Source organism: Vombatus ursinus, unplaced genomic scaffold (assembly GCF_900497805.2).
Source record: "Vombatus ursinus unplaced genomic scaffold, bare-nosed wombat genome assembly UNPS02014799.1, whole genome shotgun sequence".
Classification (NCBI taxonomy): Eukaryota; Metazoa; Chordata; class Mammalia; order Diprotodontia; family Vombatidae; genus Vombatus; species Vombatus ursinus.
The window spans coordinates 28,519,471-28,536,558 of NW_020954577.1; the positions used below are offsets into that span (position 1 = coordinate 28,519,471).

The 17,088-nt window shown below is 39.7% G+C and overlaps 1 protein-coding gene across 2 annotated transcripts in view; it reads right to left on the reverse strand.

The window, feature by feature from the left end:
* Positions 1-5,365: 5,365 nt before the first annotated feature.
* The window catches only part of ATP2C1 (ATPase secretory pathway Ca2+ transporting 1), a 91,310-nt gene continuing 79,587 nt past the window's right edge, over positions 5,366-17,088 (reverse strand). For both annotated transcript variants that reach the window (XM_027872205.1, XM_027872204.1), the window contains exons 21-27: positions 15,754-15,920; positions 12,664-12,732; positions 11,832-11,948; positions 10,887-11,034; positions 10,170-10,265; positions 7,989-8,130; positions 5,366-6,200 (exon numbers count right to left, since the gene is read on the reverse strand). In XM_027872205.1, coding sequence (XP_027728006.1) covers positions 6,058-6,200; positions 7,989-8,130; positions 10,170-10,265; positions 10,887-11,034; positions 11,832-11,948; positions 12,664-12,732; positions 15,754-15,920 — 882 coding nt within the window. In that variant the 3' untranslated portion in view covers positions 5,366-6,057. The remainder of the gene's footprint in view (positions 6,201-7,988; positions 8,131-10,169; positions 10,266-10,886; positions 11,035-11,831; positions 11,949-12,663; positions 12,733-15,753; positions 15,921-17,088) is intronic.

Genomic DNA, 17,088 nt, shown 5'->3' on the forward strand with positions numbered 1-17,088 from the left:
TATCAACAGTTGCCATGAAAATATACATGGACTTGTTTAGTTGATATAAATGCAAGAATACTCCCTGGCCATCTTATCCCTTGGGTGCACCCTCTGCTACTAAAATTTTACCTTTAACATTCATCAGATTTCAAAATTTCCACTCAGTTCTGTTAACTCACACCAAGATTACGTATGTGTGCGCCTATAAAAATAGCATAAATACAAAACTCAAAGTGGTGAAATGTTCCTGTCCTCTACTGCTAACAAGGAAATTCCTTTTATTCATATTACAAATTGCCACATTTGTTAGTCGATTTTTAGCCATCCCTTTGGGACATTACTTATTTGAAAATTAAAAAAGCTCAAACAGAACTATTGCTCATTAAGTCTCAAGCACTGGCTCCTGGATCATCCTATGAAAGAAATCTCGAACCCTCGTGAATTTAGGGAACCAAGTACAGTACTACTCTCATGGTATCAGAGAATCTTAGGTTTCAAAGTGGCCTCAGTGGCCTTTCAGGCCAGGCTATCCTCTACAACACAATATAGGTAATATTAATTGGTAGTTTTCTAAGTCATCATACTGCCTGGAGGGATCCATTTCTATTTGAGCTTGATAACTGCTCTATTCTGATGCCGTCTTGCTCAATTCAGGATGTTTTCCCAACACCACCATAAACATGTTATTCCCACCAAACGTTCTATATATGCCAGGGCTCAGTGCTAGGTTTGCAAATGCTATACTAGGGTCAGAATTATTCTTTAGAGCTCGGAGATTTAATTGGAAGGTCAGAGATCTTTGAACTGCATTCAAAGAGGATCATGGGAATCAGAGCTAGAAAGGTATCGCTATCACCTGGTTCAGCCCTTTCATTCTAGAGATAAGGAGACTGAGGCCCAGGGTGACAAGGGTGCTAACAAACACTTTGAACCCAGGCCATGACTCCAACTCTAGTGTTCCTTCCACTCTTCCCAATGAAATGAAAACATTTTTAAAGATTCCCGATGACTCGGTCAACATCACGTGCTAGATGTTCTAGGTATTAGTTATCATCTTTGCCCCAAGTCTCTCCTGCTCCAAGCATCTACCACTCAGCTGCCAAAATGATCTTCATTAAATTTAGGTCTGACCATGGCCCTCCCCAACTCAGACTCCGGTGGCTCCCTAGGACCTCCAGAATCAAGTATAAAGTCCTCTGGCACTGAAAGCCCTTCTTACCCTGGCCCCTTCCTACCTTCACAGTCTTATTAAACCTTATTCTCCCCCATATACTCAGAGACCCAGCTAGACCAGCCCACTTGTTCTTCTTCACACAGGGGTGGCTCCAGCTCCAGAATCTTCACATGCGCCTGCTGGATTCCCGGCTTCCTTCCAGGCTCAGTGAAAATCTCCATTCCTACTAATTCCTCACACTGCTAGTGTCTTCCCTTCAAAATTACCTTCCATTACCCTGCCTTGACACCTTGTGTACACATAGTTGTTCGAATATTATCTCCCCCATTAAAGGGTGAGCTCTTCAAGGGCAGGGATTGCTTTTGTCTTTCTTCTTATCCCTAGCATCTAGCCCAGTGCCAGGAACATAACAAGCTCTGAATAAGTGTTTGTTGACTGACTGATTACAAATGAGTTATTAGGTCTAAATATATTAATTAGCAGCATCAGTATTTACGTGGTACAAAACTGGAAGTTAGAATTTTTTAGCAACCGCCTGTCAATTGTGACCCCAAGACTTACAAGCCTTTCACTGAGCTCTGACACGTGAGGAACATTTGTTAGCAATAATGGATTTTTACTGTAGGGTTGGGGAAATATCCAGCATTGGTCAAGGCAATGGCGAGTGCCTACCACAGTGATGTCAAACTTAAAAAGAAATAAGCCATCATTTCTGTGGCTTACAAATCCTATGAGTCACTGAGACGTGAATTGTCTTGTGTATTTTAACGTACGTCTATTTCTGAATAAGTACATAAAAGATGACTATGTGCCAACTTTCTATAATGAATCAATAACCTGTTTTTCTTCTTCTAGGACTTAGGTGGGGCAAATTAAATGCAAATAAACAAAGCCAGATTCTGTCTGAGCTAGGATTCTTGAACACTTCAAGATGGACCATGATTAACAGTTTGGGTCCTTTCCTCCATACAGACATATCATACCCCCTCTACTACACCAAAGGCATCATTACCCATTGTGGCCAGTCATATAATGACCAATCTTGTGGTGATTTCCTCTCCAAACTGAAGCAAACTGGTCATGTGGACAGATCTGTCATCGGTCCTGGACCAATGTTAAAAGCCTTCAGAGCCTGGTGGGACTCAGAAGCACTCAGTTTCTTCTGACACAGCCTTCAAGAAGCCAGGGTCACTTCTTTACCAGTGACACAGCAGGATATTAGGGGAAGTAGGCTGAAGGGTGAATTTTGTGATTTTTCAGGGGGAGGGGGTAGATTATAAAGAAAATCATTGGGGAAGTGAGATTTTACATCAAAAATAAGGGCACTGGATCTGGAGTGAAGAGAACTAGGCTTCTTACTTTACTCTCGGTGACCTTAAGGGAAGCCCCCCGAGTTTCTCTGGGTCTAATTTTCTTATCTGAAACAGTTGGCAGCCCAGATGGCCACTCAGGACATTTTTAGCTAGCTCTAAATCCTATGATTTATGCATAGTTTCAGAAACCCATCTGAAAGGGCAAATGACAAAAACCAAAATTACTGTTCAAAGAAACACTTGTGACATGCTGCTGAAAGGTAAGGCGTGCACATTATCCTCATGATTCACTACAAATGTATGAGCCAGCTGCTCTCACAGCCATGCACTCCAGCAAGTTGTCGCTCCTGCTGGTTAATCAAGGTTCAGCAGAAAGATACTCATCAGGTTGCTTGCTTTAATTTGCCTCACCTCCAATGAAGGGCCTCATTATAATGTGGAAATGACACGGGATTCCCAGAGGTTGTGCTGGTATAATGCAAGTGGATCCTCCATCACTTTAAGGAGTCTTAGCATGGTTCCCAACATAAACTCTTGAGTCTTTCACTCAAGAATCAGATCAACTAAACTCAGAGGCTACTTACTCAAAAGGTGGCCATAGGGTCTAATATTTTTGATCACAGCAACTCACCCAGTCTAGTAAAGTACAAAAGGATAGGACTCAGCATCAGTGGAGCAAGTGGAATACCCACAAAGACAGAAACACAGATCCTTGAAATAATTTTAGCGGTCAGTGATTGATTGCTTGGCTGTTACAGGTTTGTAGATTATTCCAGGTTCTTTTGTCCACTTCTTTCCCGTAACGTTTTGGTCCTTTCATGGCTAAATAATTTTAGCCAATAGTGGTACAGGGGAAGAAGAGTTAGCCAGCCTTTATTGAGTCTTCTCTAATTTCTCCCTTCCCCCAGTAATCACTTTTCCCCCTTAAACTTCATTTAGAATTTTGCTTGGCAACACAAATATATTTCTCAAGTAAATGTTGTATGATATAGTTCTGTTTACGTAATCTTCTTTATTAAGACTGTCAAACCCACAAAGGCTGGAATTGTGTCTTGTCTAAATGCCACATCCTCTTAGTACAGTGTAATGTAACAATGCAACTCCTCAATTAAAAGTTTGTTGAATGTGTATGGCTAGGGCCTCTAAGAGCTCTAAGGCACGAGGCAAATATCCATGCATTTAAATGATCCACACTACTCCAAGCAGGCATCTATGTGACTATTTCTCTACTGCAGTTTTGTATTCTCATTTTGGAAGTCAGTCTACATAACATATTTATGTGCATACCCTAATTTCTCTTTGACAACATTTTCACAAGTAATTTTAAATACTGACTTACAATGACATCTGGGAGATGTCATTAATATAGAAACATGGCTGATAAAAGAAAAAACTTGTTACCTTAACAACTGAGAATGAGGACAGGCAGCCTCATTTCTACCTCAACTGTACAACAGGGAAATAATGTCTATGAAATGAAAGATAAACGCTCCAGGTTTATTAACACATCTCAAGTCTGTCTATGGCAAAGGAGAAGATGATTAGCGCTCTGGGTAGGTAGTTAGAAATCTCTAATAAAGGCTAAATATGACCTACAGTTTCCCTCAAGACTGATATCTGATGAAACACAATGACCCCCAGCTAAATTAAAGAACTGAAACAAAGCATCATAGCTCCTGATCATTTAACATTAAAAGGCAAAATTAGGCATGAACTTCTGTCAAAGCTTAGGAGTTTTCTAAAGAGTAAACTCAAGGACAGATTTTCTCTATGTTACCTTCAATAATCCCCCAGGACATTTATTTAGGCTTTGATGTTTATAATTTAATCTTAGTGATTAAGCTGGCATCCTCCCACACTTCACAAGAATCTAGAATGCTATTTAAATGTAGGGGTGAAATGTAAAATTGAGTAGTTTAAGTAAAACTAAACAAGTACTTTTTAAGATTTATTTTTGCTATAAGTTAAAAATACTCAGGGGGCAGCTAGGTGGCGCAGCGGATAGAGCACCGGCTCTGGATTCAGGAGGACCTGAGTTCAAATCCAGCCTCAGACACATAACACTTACTAGCTGTGTGACCCTGGGCAAGTCACTTAACCCCTCCATTGCCCAACCAAAAAACCAAAATAACCACCACAACAAAAATACTCAGCAGAGAGTCAGAAAATCTGCATTAAATTTCCAATTCTGAATCTTCTCTGAACCCAAAATTGAATATTTATTCCAAGTATACTTGTTGTACTGCTAGTTTTGAGAGTGAATGGAAGTATTCAGAAAGCAAATCCCCCATTATTTCTCCAACTTGCCTACTCATACAGGTTTGTAAATGTAGAAAGCAAATGGTGGAAATAAGGAGAGGGAAGAAAGACACACAAAGGCAGAAAGTGGGCTCCGAGTGACCACAGGAACTAGGTATAAGATGTACATGGAATGACCTCTCTCTCCTGGGCAAAAAGGAATCCTTTATTTAGATCTAAATTTATGAGTTTTGGTTTTGTTTTTAAAACAGATTGTATGATTTAAAGAAAGGCCACATGAAAAGTTACAGGAAAATCATTAAAAATAACAATTAAATAAGAGTAAAAAATTATCCAGGCTGAAATTCCTGAGGCAAATCTGGACTTTAAGAAATTATGAGACTATGTGATGAAAGGTATTACGATTTGAAAAGAGAAGGATGTATAGCACATTAACACAATTCATTATAAACTTGAGCCCACCACTGGCTTACATGTTTCCAGCTGTGGCTCAGTGTAAGAATCGTGTTGATAACAGAAGGGTGAGAGAAGGTATTGGATTGTCCTAACTGCAGGCCACTTAATGATCCCGAGCCCAGATGTGTGAAGGTTTTGCTTGACCCCAAAGATTCACATCTCCAAAGAAAATGCAAGCATGTACACCTACTACGAAAAGCAAACATTTACTTCAAATCGCAGAATCGGCTTTTCAATCACAAAAAGAAAGAAAAGAAAACAGTGATCCGACAGTGGTCACATCCTGTGCAAAACACCCAATAGGATACCAAAATGGCAGCGACGAGAGCTGGAGTTGTTTACATGGCAAAATAAAGTAAATAAATACAGTAGCTGAAGTCTGGCACTCACTCCTGTGACTCCATGTCTAAATGGAAGAGAATGCCTTTTAAAGGGTTAAATTTATTCATGTATTAGTAACAAAGCCCCACCACCATAAAGGAATACAATATTTAAAAATAAAAAAGAACTAAAATATTTATATCTAAGATGGACAGTTTATCTATACAGTCAGACCTCTTAAGTGCAGAAGGTGGGTCAGGCTTTGCCATTCTCCTTCCTCATCCTCTTTTGTTTTAAATTAACCTCCCACATCCTTCATAAAGTTCCCATCTCCAAAGCCAATTTTATCAAGGAAAATTATATCCAAGTTGCATAATTCATTGGCGACTCCCAGCAGCAGGCAAGGTGGGTGAAGGCTCAATCCTCCAGCCGTCTTTAACGTCAGTGCTCGTGTGAAGACATTATGAACACGTCCTCAGAACCCCCACGCGATGTCGCCTCTCCAGCACAACCTCAGGCCGCAGTGCCAGAAGATTAAGAATGCAATATGCATCACACGTCAAGAAACGAGGAGGAGGACGAGGAGGACGTCGATGGGCCGTTCTTTGGGCTCCTGTCCCTTCTCCTCTCAACCTTCTTGATGATTTCTGATACTATGCACACCGAGGACGTGAGGCCCAGCAGGAAGAGCAGATCTGCAAGAGAGAAGCCAGGCGTTAGCTCCTGAACGCTGTGCGGGACGCAGCCCTGCCTGTGAGACACCTGGCAGACCAATCCTACCGTACAGTTCTGGGGTACCTGCCAGCCGTCAGAACACGTTCTCACGCACTGATCCTGTGATACACCCATGAAACAGATGAGCTCAAATACACACGGGGCACAAATGGAGCCCTTCAGGTGACAAGGCATTTCCTCAACAGCCTAATGAGGTGGGTCTTGCCAGGATCGTTCCCATCTTAAAGATGAGGAAGGAAGCTGAGCCTCACAGTAGGCATGTTCAGAACAGCACAGGGGCCTTAGAAGGCCAGCCAAGGCTTCATTTCCCATCAAGGGCACTCTGGATTCCAGTCTATCCCCCCTCCTTGTCCGCCCCCAGGTCCCTTCTCTGAACTGTCTTCTACCTTGAGAGAGAAGCAGGGACCGCTTTTCCTTTTCCTCTTCAATTCCCCAGAGCACAGCAGAGTGCCTGGCACATAGCAGGCTCTTAATAAACGTGCACTGTACTCTACCACGTTGTATTGTGTCAGAGTTCAGGGCAGCCTGCGTTAGAAGACGGCAATTCCAATTCTGGCTCTGACACTGACTAGCTATTACCACACAACTTACTAGCACCTCAGTGTTCTCATTTTTAAAACGGAGAGAATAATACTTGCACTATGTGACAGGTTGTGCAAAGTATTTCTTAAACTATCGAGTGCTATTAATAATTATCCAGGTCTCCTGATGACTAGTCCAGGACTCTCTTCTATTTGACTACAAAATCATCTCGGGTGATCATCCTTTCCAGACTTCCAGTGGAAGGCAAAGAAAATCCCACCAGCTACTGTTGGTGGTTCCAGGTATTTTACTGAAGAAAATCTTGAGAGACTGGGGGATGCTGGCATCTACCCTATTCTTTTGTAAAGAGTCATAAATTTAAAGAAAAATTATATATATATATCTATATATATATATAGATATATATACACATATATCTATATATATATAGATATATATACACATATATATGTAAACATGGCTTTAAAACAACAAGCACAGTGATGGTCTGCTTTCCTTTTAAAGCCACAGTTAATTAAACAGCTATTAAGGGGGAAGCAGGTATATAAAGAAATGAAAACTAGCTCATGTCTGAAGGGAATCTGAAATAAGAAAAACTTCAGTGGCAGCAGCAATGTTCCCATGATCTACATTCCAATGAAGCCTTCCACAGAAACAGTATTTTAGAGTCACTGGTTCAAACTGTTTACAAAGAAAATGTACAATTTTATATCCTATATTGGTATGTGAGGAAGTAAACCTAAGAAGTGAAGATACTATTATTTCAAAATCCGTCATTTTTACATACCGAATATGGAATAACAACTACTTTATATTTATAACATACCAATGCGGACTCCTTAAATAGAGCAAGTCACGGAAATAATGGATCATTTCCACGAAGCCTTAATTTTAATTTCTTTGCTTCTAACTGTTGGGACGAAACAGGTATATTTTTCACCAAGGTTACGCTGTGCATTATATGAGAAAGCTGTAATGTTTCAGTTACACACTCCCAATGTGTAGCTGTCAGAGGCAATTGTGAATTCACCCCTAATGATGAATTAGGGGTCTGCTTCCCCTTCGCCCACCCAAAGGGAAAAGTGGGTAGACATCCTTTTCAATTGAAAAGGCCTTGAAAACTTTACAGACCAATCACTGGTGACCTAGATCTTAATAAATATAAGCATTCTCCATATTGTATACAGCTACTTTTTCTTCCTTACCTAGTATGCTTAGGCTTTCAGTCTGAAAAACTTTCTGAAGTGGGGGAAAATAAATAACGAGCAATTGCCCCATGATGGATCCAAGTACGGCATAACAAAACATTTTATTACTGCAGAGTCCGGTCTCAAACACAGACTTGGTCTGAAAATAGAACAACACAGTTACATATTTCTACACTTAGATTCTTGGTCAGAACTCTATCTTGGCAAGTTCAAAAATTATAAAGATGGAGGCAGGACTAACCAGCGTTTGTGACTGCCTCACTTCCCCCCTTCCCTCTCTACCCTTTGAGGAGTCAATGACACTGAAAAAAGTCAGAACGATTCTTCAAAATTAAACTGTACTTCTGGACACTTACATAGGAAGAACAGCTGAAAACTTCATTAAAGGAGCTATCATTAATAAGAAACTTGTAATAACTCACATGGTGGAAAGGTAAACAATAGTCAGACACTGCCTAGCCAACACAATCAAAATTTATTACTCTTACACAGAGAATTATCACGGTAGGATCCCTACATATTGAAAGACATATCACAAGTGATTAATGCACTATTTATGTAAAAACTTGACTCTTCATTAAAGCACATCCCTTAACTACTACTGCTAGGTAACATCTCTGTCCTAGCTTCTCTTCAGAGCTTATATTCTTGAAAGTAATAAATAGCATTAAAATATATTTCCTAATTACACCTCTTAAATAATTCAGAGTTAAATGATACCCTCAGTCAAGATTAATGAAATAATACCATGCTCATAAATTAACACAGTGGGGTACTATGGGGATAAACATATTTAGTGGCATTTCAATGAACCCTTAGAAACTTTATTTCAACCTTAATTTATATTTATTTTCAAACACCGTGTACTTAACAAAAGTTTCACTATCATACATCATTCTACGCAAACATTTTTTTTAAAAAGGAGAAAGTAATTTAAAAAAATTTATTGGGGGGGCAGCTAGGTGGCGCAGTGGATAGAGCACTGGCCCTGAAGTCAGGAGGCCCTGAATTCAAATCCAACCTCAGACATATAACTTACTAGCTGTGTGACTCTGGGCAAGTCACTTAACCCCAATTGCCTCACCGAAAAAAAAAATTATTGGTAATAGAAATAAAAGTTAAAAATTTTCAACTTCATTTTTTTCCACCTCTTTTTTCATCTAATCTGCTTTTACAAAATTTAAATAAATAATTCCCAGATGATGGATCATAATTGTAAGATGATATAAAACATGATGAGACCCAAACAGCAGCTCAGGTCCTATATTTTCTTGGTCTTTGGCTTGAAGGAGACATCTGTAGCAACATAAAGACAACGCACTACTCTAATTTGCCCACTAATTACTTAATGCAGAAAATCCTATTAACTTGAAGTTTATAAAGCCATTCGTCTTATCAAGACTTTCCAGGATGGTATCTATTAAAACACTTCAATCTTGCAAAAACACTTCTCACCTGGGAAAAACTAAACTTGCTAGGAAAAAAAACAAAAACAGTCCAAACTAAATCCCCTATGCTCCTCCCACAGAACATCACTCCAGCAACAGCTTAAGGAGAAAAAAATGTATTTCCATCCCAAACAGTAAATCCTTTGGAGGACCTGGGCTTATATGTATCTATGTCTGGCTTGACATATGTAGAATTTGTACTGCCATGTTTATATGCTACTACTACTACTATGAGTACTAGCTAACTAGAATTTATTTGGCACTTTAAAATTTGCAAAGCACTTTACAAATATCTCATTTTATCCTCATGACAATCTGGGGAGGTAGGTGTTACTATTACCCCCATTTTACAGATGGTAAAACTGAGGCAGAGGTAAAGTGACTTGTCCAGGGTCACACACAGTGAGTGTCTGAGACTAGATGTGAACTCTGGTCTTCCTAATACCAGGTCCAGTACTCCAGCCACTAGACCACCTAGAAGGTATGGCTGACATTCACAGGGCATAGATATAGACTCTGTGTGCTTTTTCTGTATTGCTAAAGATCTGAAGTTACCATTCATTAACTCTTTCCTAGTCCCCTTTGTGACCAATTATAGGAATTTGCAGGGTAGCTATTTGGGGTTGGAATCTGTGGCCATGGAACAGAAGGGATCTAGTCCACAACTCTAGCCTCATTAACAGAGTATTCCACTGAACCCTGCTTCCTAAATATTAAGTCAACGGCATACCTGTGATCTGGAGCTGAGAGCGTTGAACATGTCAAAAAATACAAAGCAAGTGAAAGTCATTGTTGTATCTCGAGGTGTTATCACATTGTCCCGTAGCTGCCAACAGAAAAAAAGGAAACAGCTCCTAGGGGCTGCCCTCAACACCTGAACCTGGCATGTACTTTCAAGATGAGCATTTCCTTTATCATCTTACTAAACAACTGTATTCTAAGGCACAACATGTTGAAAAAAAAACAAACAAACCCAAATCAAATTTCTCACAAGTCATTTAAATAAATCACCCCATCAGCATAGGCACAACTCATTTTAAGAAAAGGCTGAGAATGCTCACGTAATGGACATTTTCAATGACCTCTGCTGCTCTGATTGAGTTTTTAGTGAACAGGAGGTCACCATTTTAAAGATTCTCCAAGGAACCCTAAATAATAAGGCCCTGCCCTATCTTTCAAGCTGGAAAGGAAAAGAGAGAGAAACCATAAGGTACTATCAAATAATAAGTACACCTAAACGCTAACTGACCTGCCCACCCCAAAGGAGCAAAGAGAAAACTGGGGCCGCCACATCGTTACTCAAACTGTTAAAGGAGAATGTCTTCTGCTTTACTTCTTTACTCCTGATACCTCCTCTTTTGCCTTTCCTAGATTATTTTTTTAGAAGCATTAAGACTAATCTGAGCCTAACTACTAAGGATGGGAATGTCCTGCTTTCTATTCATACCTCTCTCCAGAAGACAAACAAAGTTCCACACACAATGATTATGGATGAAACCAGTATTTTAACAATCAAATTTTTGGTCAAGATGCTGTCCTTCCAGTTTCTTGGAGGTTGACGAATTACATCTTTATCCACAGGCTCTACTCCAAGGCTTAAAAGCAAAGAGAAAAACCAAATAGCTTCAAATATTTGAGGTCCACATTTGTGATTTCTATGTAGATCCTAGAAATACTGCCTATAATCAAAGAATTTGAATGATAGAAGGAAATTCTGAGATCATGTAGTCCAACCTCCTCATTTTTACAGATGAGGAAATTGAGTCCCAAAGAAATGGACTTGCTCAGAGTCACAATGTCAGAATTCACTGGGCTCTTTCCACTCTACCACATTTCCAAAAGAAAGTTGTTGTGTATTACTAGCATTAATAAAGCTCTATTATTCTAATGTGTAACTCCTTTGCACACATGCATTTGTATAACACTCCCTGTACTTCAATAATTAATCAAATGTGTCAAATTCCAAATTCTTTTACATTGAAAATTATTTCTCAAATGTTGCTTGAAATAAATATTGGACCCATTACTGAGGACTTAGGTCTCGTCATGCAGAGGATTTGACTGTATTGACAAATATTGCTATGGGATCTGTACTATATTTCTCCTATTGTAAGCTCTCCCAGGAGCAACGTGTCCTTTTGCCATGGAGAACACAAGGGATATTCTATCCAATGATCGCTCAGCAAGCCAGCAGCTGAGTTAGGGACTGAACACAGACACCTTAATAACGAATTCCATTAAGACATCACTATAAACATACCTATTCCCAGACATTGGAAAACAGCTTTTTAACATGGTTCACATTATGAAGAAATAATGAGACATATAAATAGTTCATTTAGGTCCGACAGGACCTTTACCTTTCTAGATCCCATTTGAAACAGCCCATTACCTCTGAGCTGGAGGCCCATCCATGATAATATTGATCCACAAAATCTGCATGGCATTGAGAGGATTGGGAAAGTTCATTAATGTGGCCAACGAGATTAAAGTTAATGCAGCAATGCTCCTGCAAAAAAAAGCCATTAAACAAAGCTGTGAGCATGGCAAATTCCTGCTGATTACACAAGGCTAATTTCTTAATAATTGTGTCGTTACCTCGGTTTTAAAGACAAATTTAATATTCAAATAGTCATAAGCTCTAAGATAAAAACATAGTAGGCACTTGAAGAACAAATACTCAAAAGTGAACATGCAATACTATACTTCTTAATACAGCTTTTGATCACACTTTAGATTGCAGTTTGCGTACAACACACTGACAAAATTTGTTTTGGTTTCAAACAGGAACTTCCAGATTTCCTAAGTACCTTAAAAATTAGTAATGATCTATAGGTACAGAATTAACACCGTTTAAGGATCATAAACAATTGGACTAATTAATAACAAAAACCAAGCACTTATCTGGTGAGAAAAGAAGCTATGAGCAGCTGTTAAGCTTCGATGATCTCTAACTTATTTACTCTAGACCTGACTGTAAATAGAAAGATGCAGCAAATACTATTAGATACATGGACATTTCTAATTATAACTAGGACCTACTGATGAATACTATTTTTTGATTTAGAATAAACAAACTAACTATATCTTTTACTTTAATCTTGTTCTATTTTCCCAAGCATTCAGATGCAGACATGACATTCAAACAGAAAACAGCCACTTCCAGGCATTCTGCATTAACTTAATAAAAAAAAAAATTAAGAGACACAATGGTGCCAACTTACGTGCTCAACTGGAATCTAACAAAATTTTTAATGTTATTGTAAATCCCTTTACCCTCTTCAATTGCAGACCTAAAACACATAAAACAATTTAGCATGAACATTTCTATCAGATAAGGTGAGCTCAACCTTAACCCAATTTTAAGGAATCACATTTCGGGAAAGATAAGAGAAACAGAGAAGTCTAGGTATTGTTAAAAAAAAAAGGGGGGGGGAGAGGGGGAATCAATAAATATCTACTTAGAACAGCAACCCCAAACTGAGAAATTTACTTTGAAAACAAATGAATTTCTAACAGATCAAATATTTAATCAGTGTGTCATTAAAATTTATCTTTTAAAGAAGCCCTCTGTCCTAAGTTAGTTCACTTCCACAAACATTTATTAAACAACTCTGTACAAGATACTGAAATAGTAAAGAAATGATTCCTCAACTCAAGGAATTTATCATCTAGTTATATCTGATCAATTCTTGCTCATGTAAAGGTACAGGGTACAGAATTAAAGGTGAGGATTACCCAAAGAGCAAGGGGAAGTCAGAATTGTCCACGTTAAGGCATAAAATGGACATCCAAAAGAGAGATGGCTAACCAGACAGGTGGGGCTGGTCACACGGCAAGAAAGATAACTGAGGGAGAGCCCATGGGATTCCTTGGCACACGCCAAATGCTGACAGAAATCTAGGAAGGCCCCCAATACATTGGGCAGAACCTCCGTGGAAGGTCTGCCTCAGGATGCATGGACAAGAGTGGCCCAAGGGGAGAACATGGAGGTGAGCTGCAGTTACAGTCACTGGGAAGAGCTGTAAGCCGATAAGATCACAGGCCCACAGAATTACTCGAGAAGACAGGTCAGTGGAAAAGATGAGGGAGGGCAAATACAGACTTGTAGCCTAAGTTCTGACTTGGCCGCTTACTGACTCATTCAACATTAATTAAAGTTTAGGTTAAAGACAATTTTTGTCCTCACTGAACTGACCACTTATTAGAGGTTATCACTTATCAGTCAGTCAACAAGCACTTATTAAACACCTATATGCCAGGCACTGTGCCAAGCACTGGAAATACAATTAATAAAAAGAGAGTCCCTCCCCCCTCAGGGAGCTTACATCTAATGGGGGAGCCAATAAGCAAATTAATATATGCAAATAAAGCTACATGCAGTATAAGTTGGAAATAATTAACATAGGATTAGGAAAGGCTTCCCAAAGATGAGATCTTACTTGGGACTTGAAACAAGCCAGGGAATCCATTAGGTACAGGAGGGAGAGCATTGCAGCCAGAGAGAACGTCTGAAGCCAAGAGACAAGTGTCTCGCTTATTGAACAGCCAAGAGGTCAGTGTCATGGGATTGAAGAAGACATGTTGGGGAGGAAGTTGTGAGAAGACTGGAAAGGCAGGAGGGGGCTGGGTTACAAAGGGCTCTGAATGTCAAACAAGCATTTTACATTTGCTCCTAGAGGTGATAGGGAACCACTGGAATTTATTGAGTAGGGAGGTGACATGGTCAGATCTGTGCTCCACGACAATCACTTTAGTGACTGAATGAAGGACGGGCTGGAGTAGGGAGAGACTTCCTCCAGCAGCGACTACAGTAGTCCAGGGGTGAGGTGATGAGGGTCTGCATCAAGGGGGTGGCAGCATCAGAGGAGAGAAGGGGGTGTGTTCGGGAAATGCTAGAGGTGAAATCAATAGGCCTTGGCAACTGCCTGGATGTGGAGGGGAGGAAGAGTGGGGAGTCCAGGATGACTCCTGGGCTGTGAGCCTGAGGACCTGGAAGGATGGTGTTGCCCTCAACAGTAACAGGGAAAGTAGGAGAGGAGGACGAGTTAGGGTAAAAGATGAGGAGTTCTTATTTGGACATACTGAATTAAGGATGTCTACCGGACATCCAGTTTGCAATGGCTGAAAGGCAGCTGGAGACGTGAGATCAGAGGTCAACAGAAAGAAGATGAGGACTGAACAGAGAGATTCAATATTCAGCTGAGAGATGACAATTAAATCCACGGGAGCTGACGAGATCACCAAGTGAACTAGTATAGAGGGAGAAGCGAAGAAGGCCCCAGACAGAGCCCTGTGAGACACTCAAGGTCAGTGGGTCTGACCCAGCTGAAGATCCATCAGACAGGCAAGAGGGGAAGCAGGAGAAAGGGTGTCCCAAAAACCTAGAGATAAGAGCATCAGAGAAAAGATGGCAACTGACAGCATCAAGAGGCCGCAGAGAAGTCAAGGAGAAGGAACACCGAGATCTGGAGATCAGGAGATGAAGGCTAACTTTGGAGAGAGTGAGAGTCACTTATGGTTCCTGGAAAATGGGAGTTGGACTTGTCTGGCCAGCCCCAAAAGGTTATGAGTAAAATGAGATCCTAGCGGTGAAAATTCTTTGTAAAAAGTAAACTGCTATCTAAGTATCTAGTATTGCTAATGACACGATATTACAATTCTCATTTTTTCCTTCATGATGCAATGACTCACTATGGTTTATTTTTAGCTGCCCCCCCCCACAACCAACCCTGTAAGGTAGGAAGTGCAAATATGATTATTTCACTTTTACAGATAAGAAAACCACCAGTGCAGCACCAGTGCAGTGTCTATAGAAGGTTCTGCTTTTAGGATGCAGACCTAAACCTGTAGGCATGTTTGTAAGTGGGATCACTCAGACAGACCTAATTACATATAGAGCTCTAAACATTTAAGTTTCTTCTAAGATAAAAACTTCAAAGTTAAAAGAGACTTTGGAAAAGCCTGAGTGAAAATGAAGAATGAACCCATGTTCTCCTCAATTCTGTCTCAGTGTTAGGACAACATTCAGTTTCAGAACAGTTGAATCCTAAGCCCTTGTGATGTAGCCAAGATCATAATGGGTAGAGAGCAAACATGTACTGAATATTTATGACTCATGATAAAACTGAAAAGAATTCAAGGAATGAAACACTAAACATCTGCATATAAAACAGAAACTTATTTTCTATTCCAATAGGCCATCTATCATTTAGATGATAATATTTAAATATCTCACATAATTTTCTCATGGAATTTCCTGGTTGAGGGGAGAAGACTTTGTTTCAAATAACTTCTATGAAAACAAAACTTACATTATTGTTTGAAAATCATCATCCACCAGGATCATATCTGCAGCTTCTTTACAAACATCTGTTCCTGTCTGTCCCATTGCTACTCCGATATCTGCAGCCTTCAAGGCGACGGCATCATTAACTCCATCTCCAGTCATCGCTACGACCGAACCATTACTCTGGAGGGACTGGGGAAAAAAAAGAAAGCTTGGTAAAAAGGTTTACAGGTAAATCTATCCATTTTCAATGACTTTATCCACAATTAAGATTATACAACATTATACTATGTTTAATATCAAACCAAAAGAGCTGGAAATTCTAACTTTTACTTACAAAATGATCCCAATTAGACCATTTCGCCTTTCCCTGCCAAAGCTGTCTCACCTAAAACTCACGTGCAGCCTACAGTAAGTAATGTGTTTCAATGTAGAGCTTTCTCCTCCGCTACTGGCTCTCTGATGTGGAGATCTCTACCTTCCCCTTTGCTCTCTGTACCATTCCAATTGTATCCATCCTACCTTGTCCCATATAAGACTTCTGAAAATGCCACCTGTGACTCCCTGATTTTTGTGTGCCAGGGAACCTACACTAAGATAACAAACCAGTTATCAAAATGCCTCCATGTGTTCATCAAGTCTGACTGGCGGAAGTACCTAGCAATGAATCCTTGCACGATTTTTATGTTGATAATAACAAAGGCTGGAGATACGGGAGAAAAACAGACGCACTGGGATTCTAGTTTACTGCTGGTGGAGTTGCAAACTGATGTAGTTACTCTGAAAAGCATTTGGAACTATGCGAAGAAAGATACCAAATTTGAATATGCTTGTACCCAGTTATACCACTGCTTGGCTTATATCCCAAAGAATTCAGAGAAAAAAGGATCTATAGGTAATTTTTCTATGGCTACAAAAAATTAGAAATTAAAGGGCTGACCTCTGATTGGGGAATGAGTAAACACATTATTTGTTATAAATATAATGGAATGTTACAGCTAGGTGGTGGAGTGGATAGCGCGCTGGGCCTGGAGTCAGGAAGACATGAGTTCAAATTTGGCCCCAGACACTTATTAGCTATGTGACCCTAGGCAAGTTACTTATCCGTATTTGCCTCAGTTTCCTTATCTGTAAAATGGGGATAATAACAGTACCTGCCTCCCAGGGTTGTTGTGAGAAGCAGATGAAAATAATTGTAAAGTGCTCAGCACAGTACCTGGCACATTAGTAGGTGCTACATAAATATTAGCTGTTATTATTAATGTCATAAGAAATGTTGAAATGAGAAATTTCAGAGACAACTGGGAAGATCTTTTTGAAATGACGTAGAAAGAAGTCAATAGAACTAGATGAATAATTT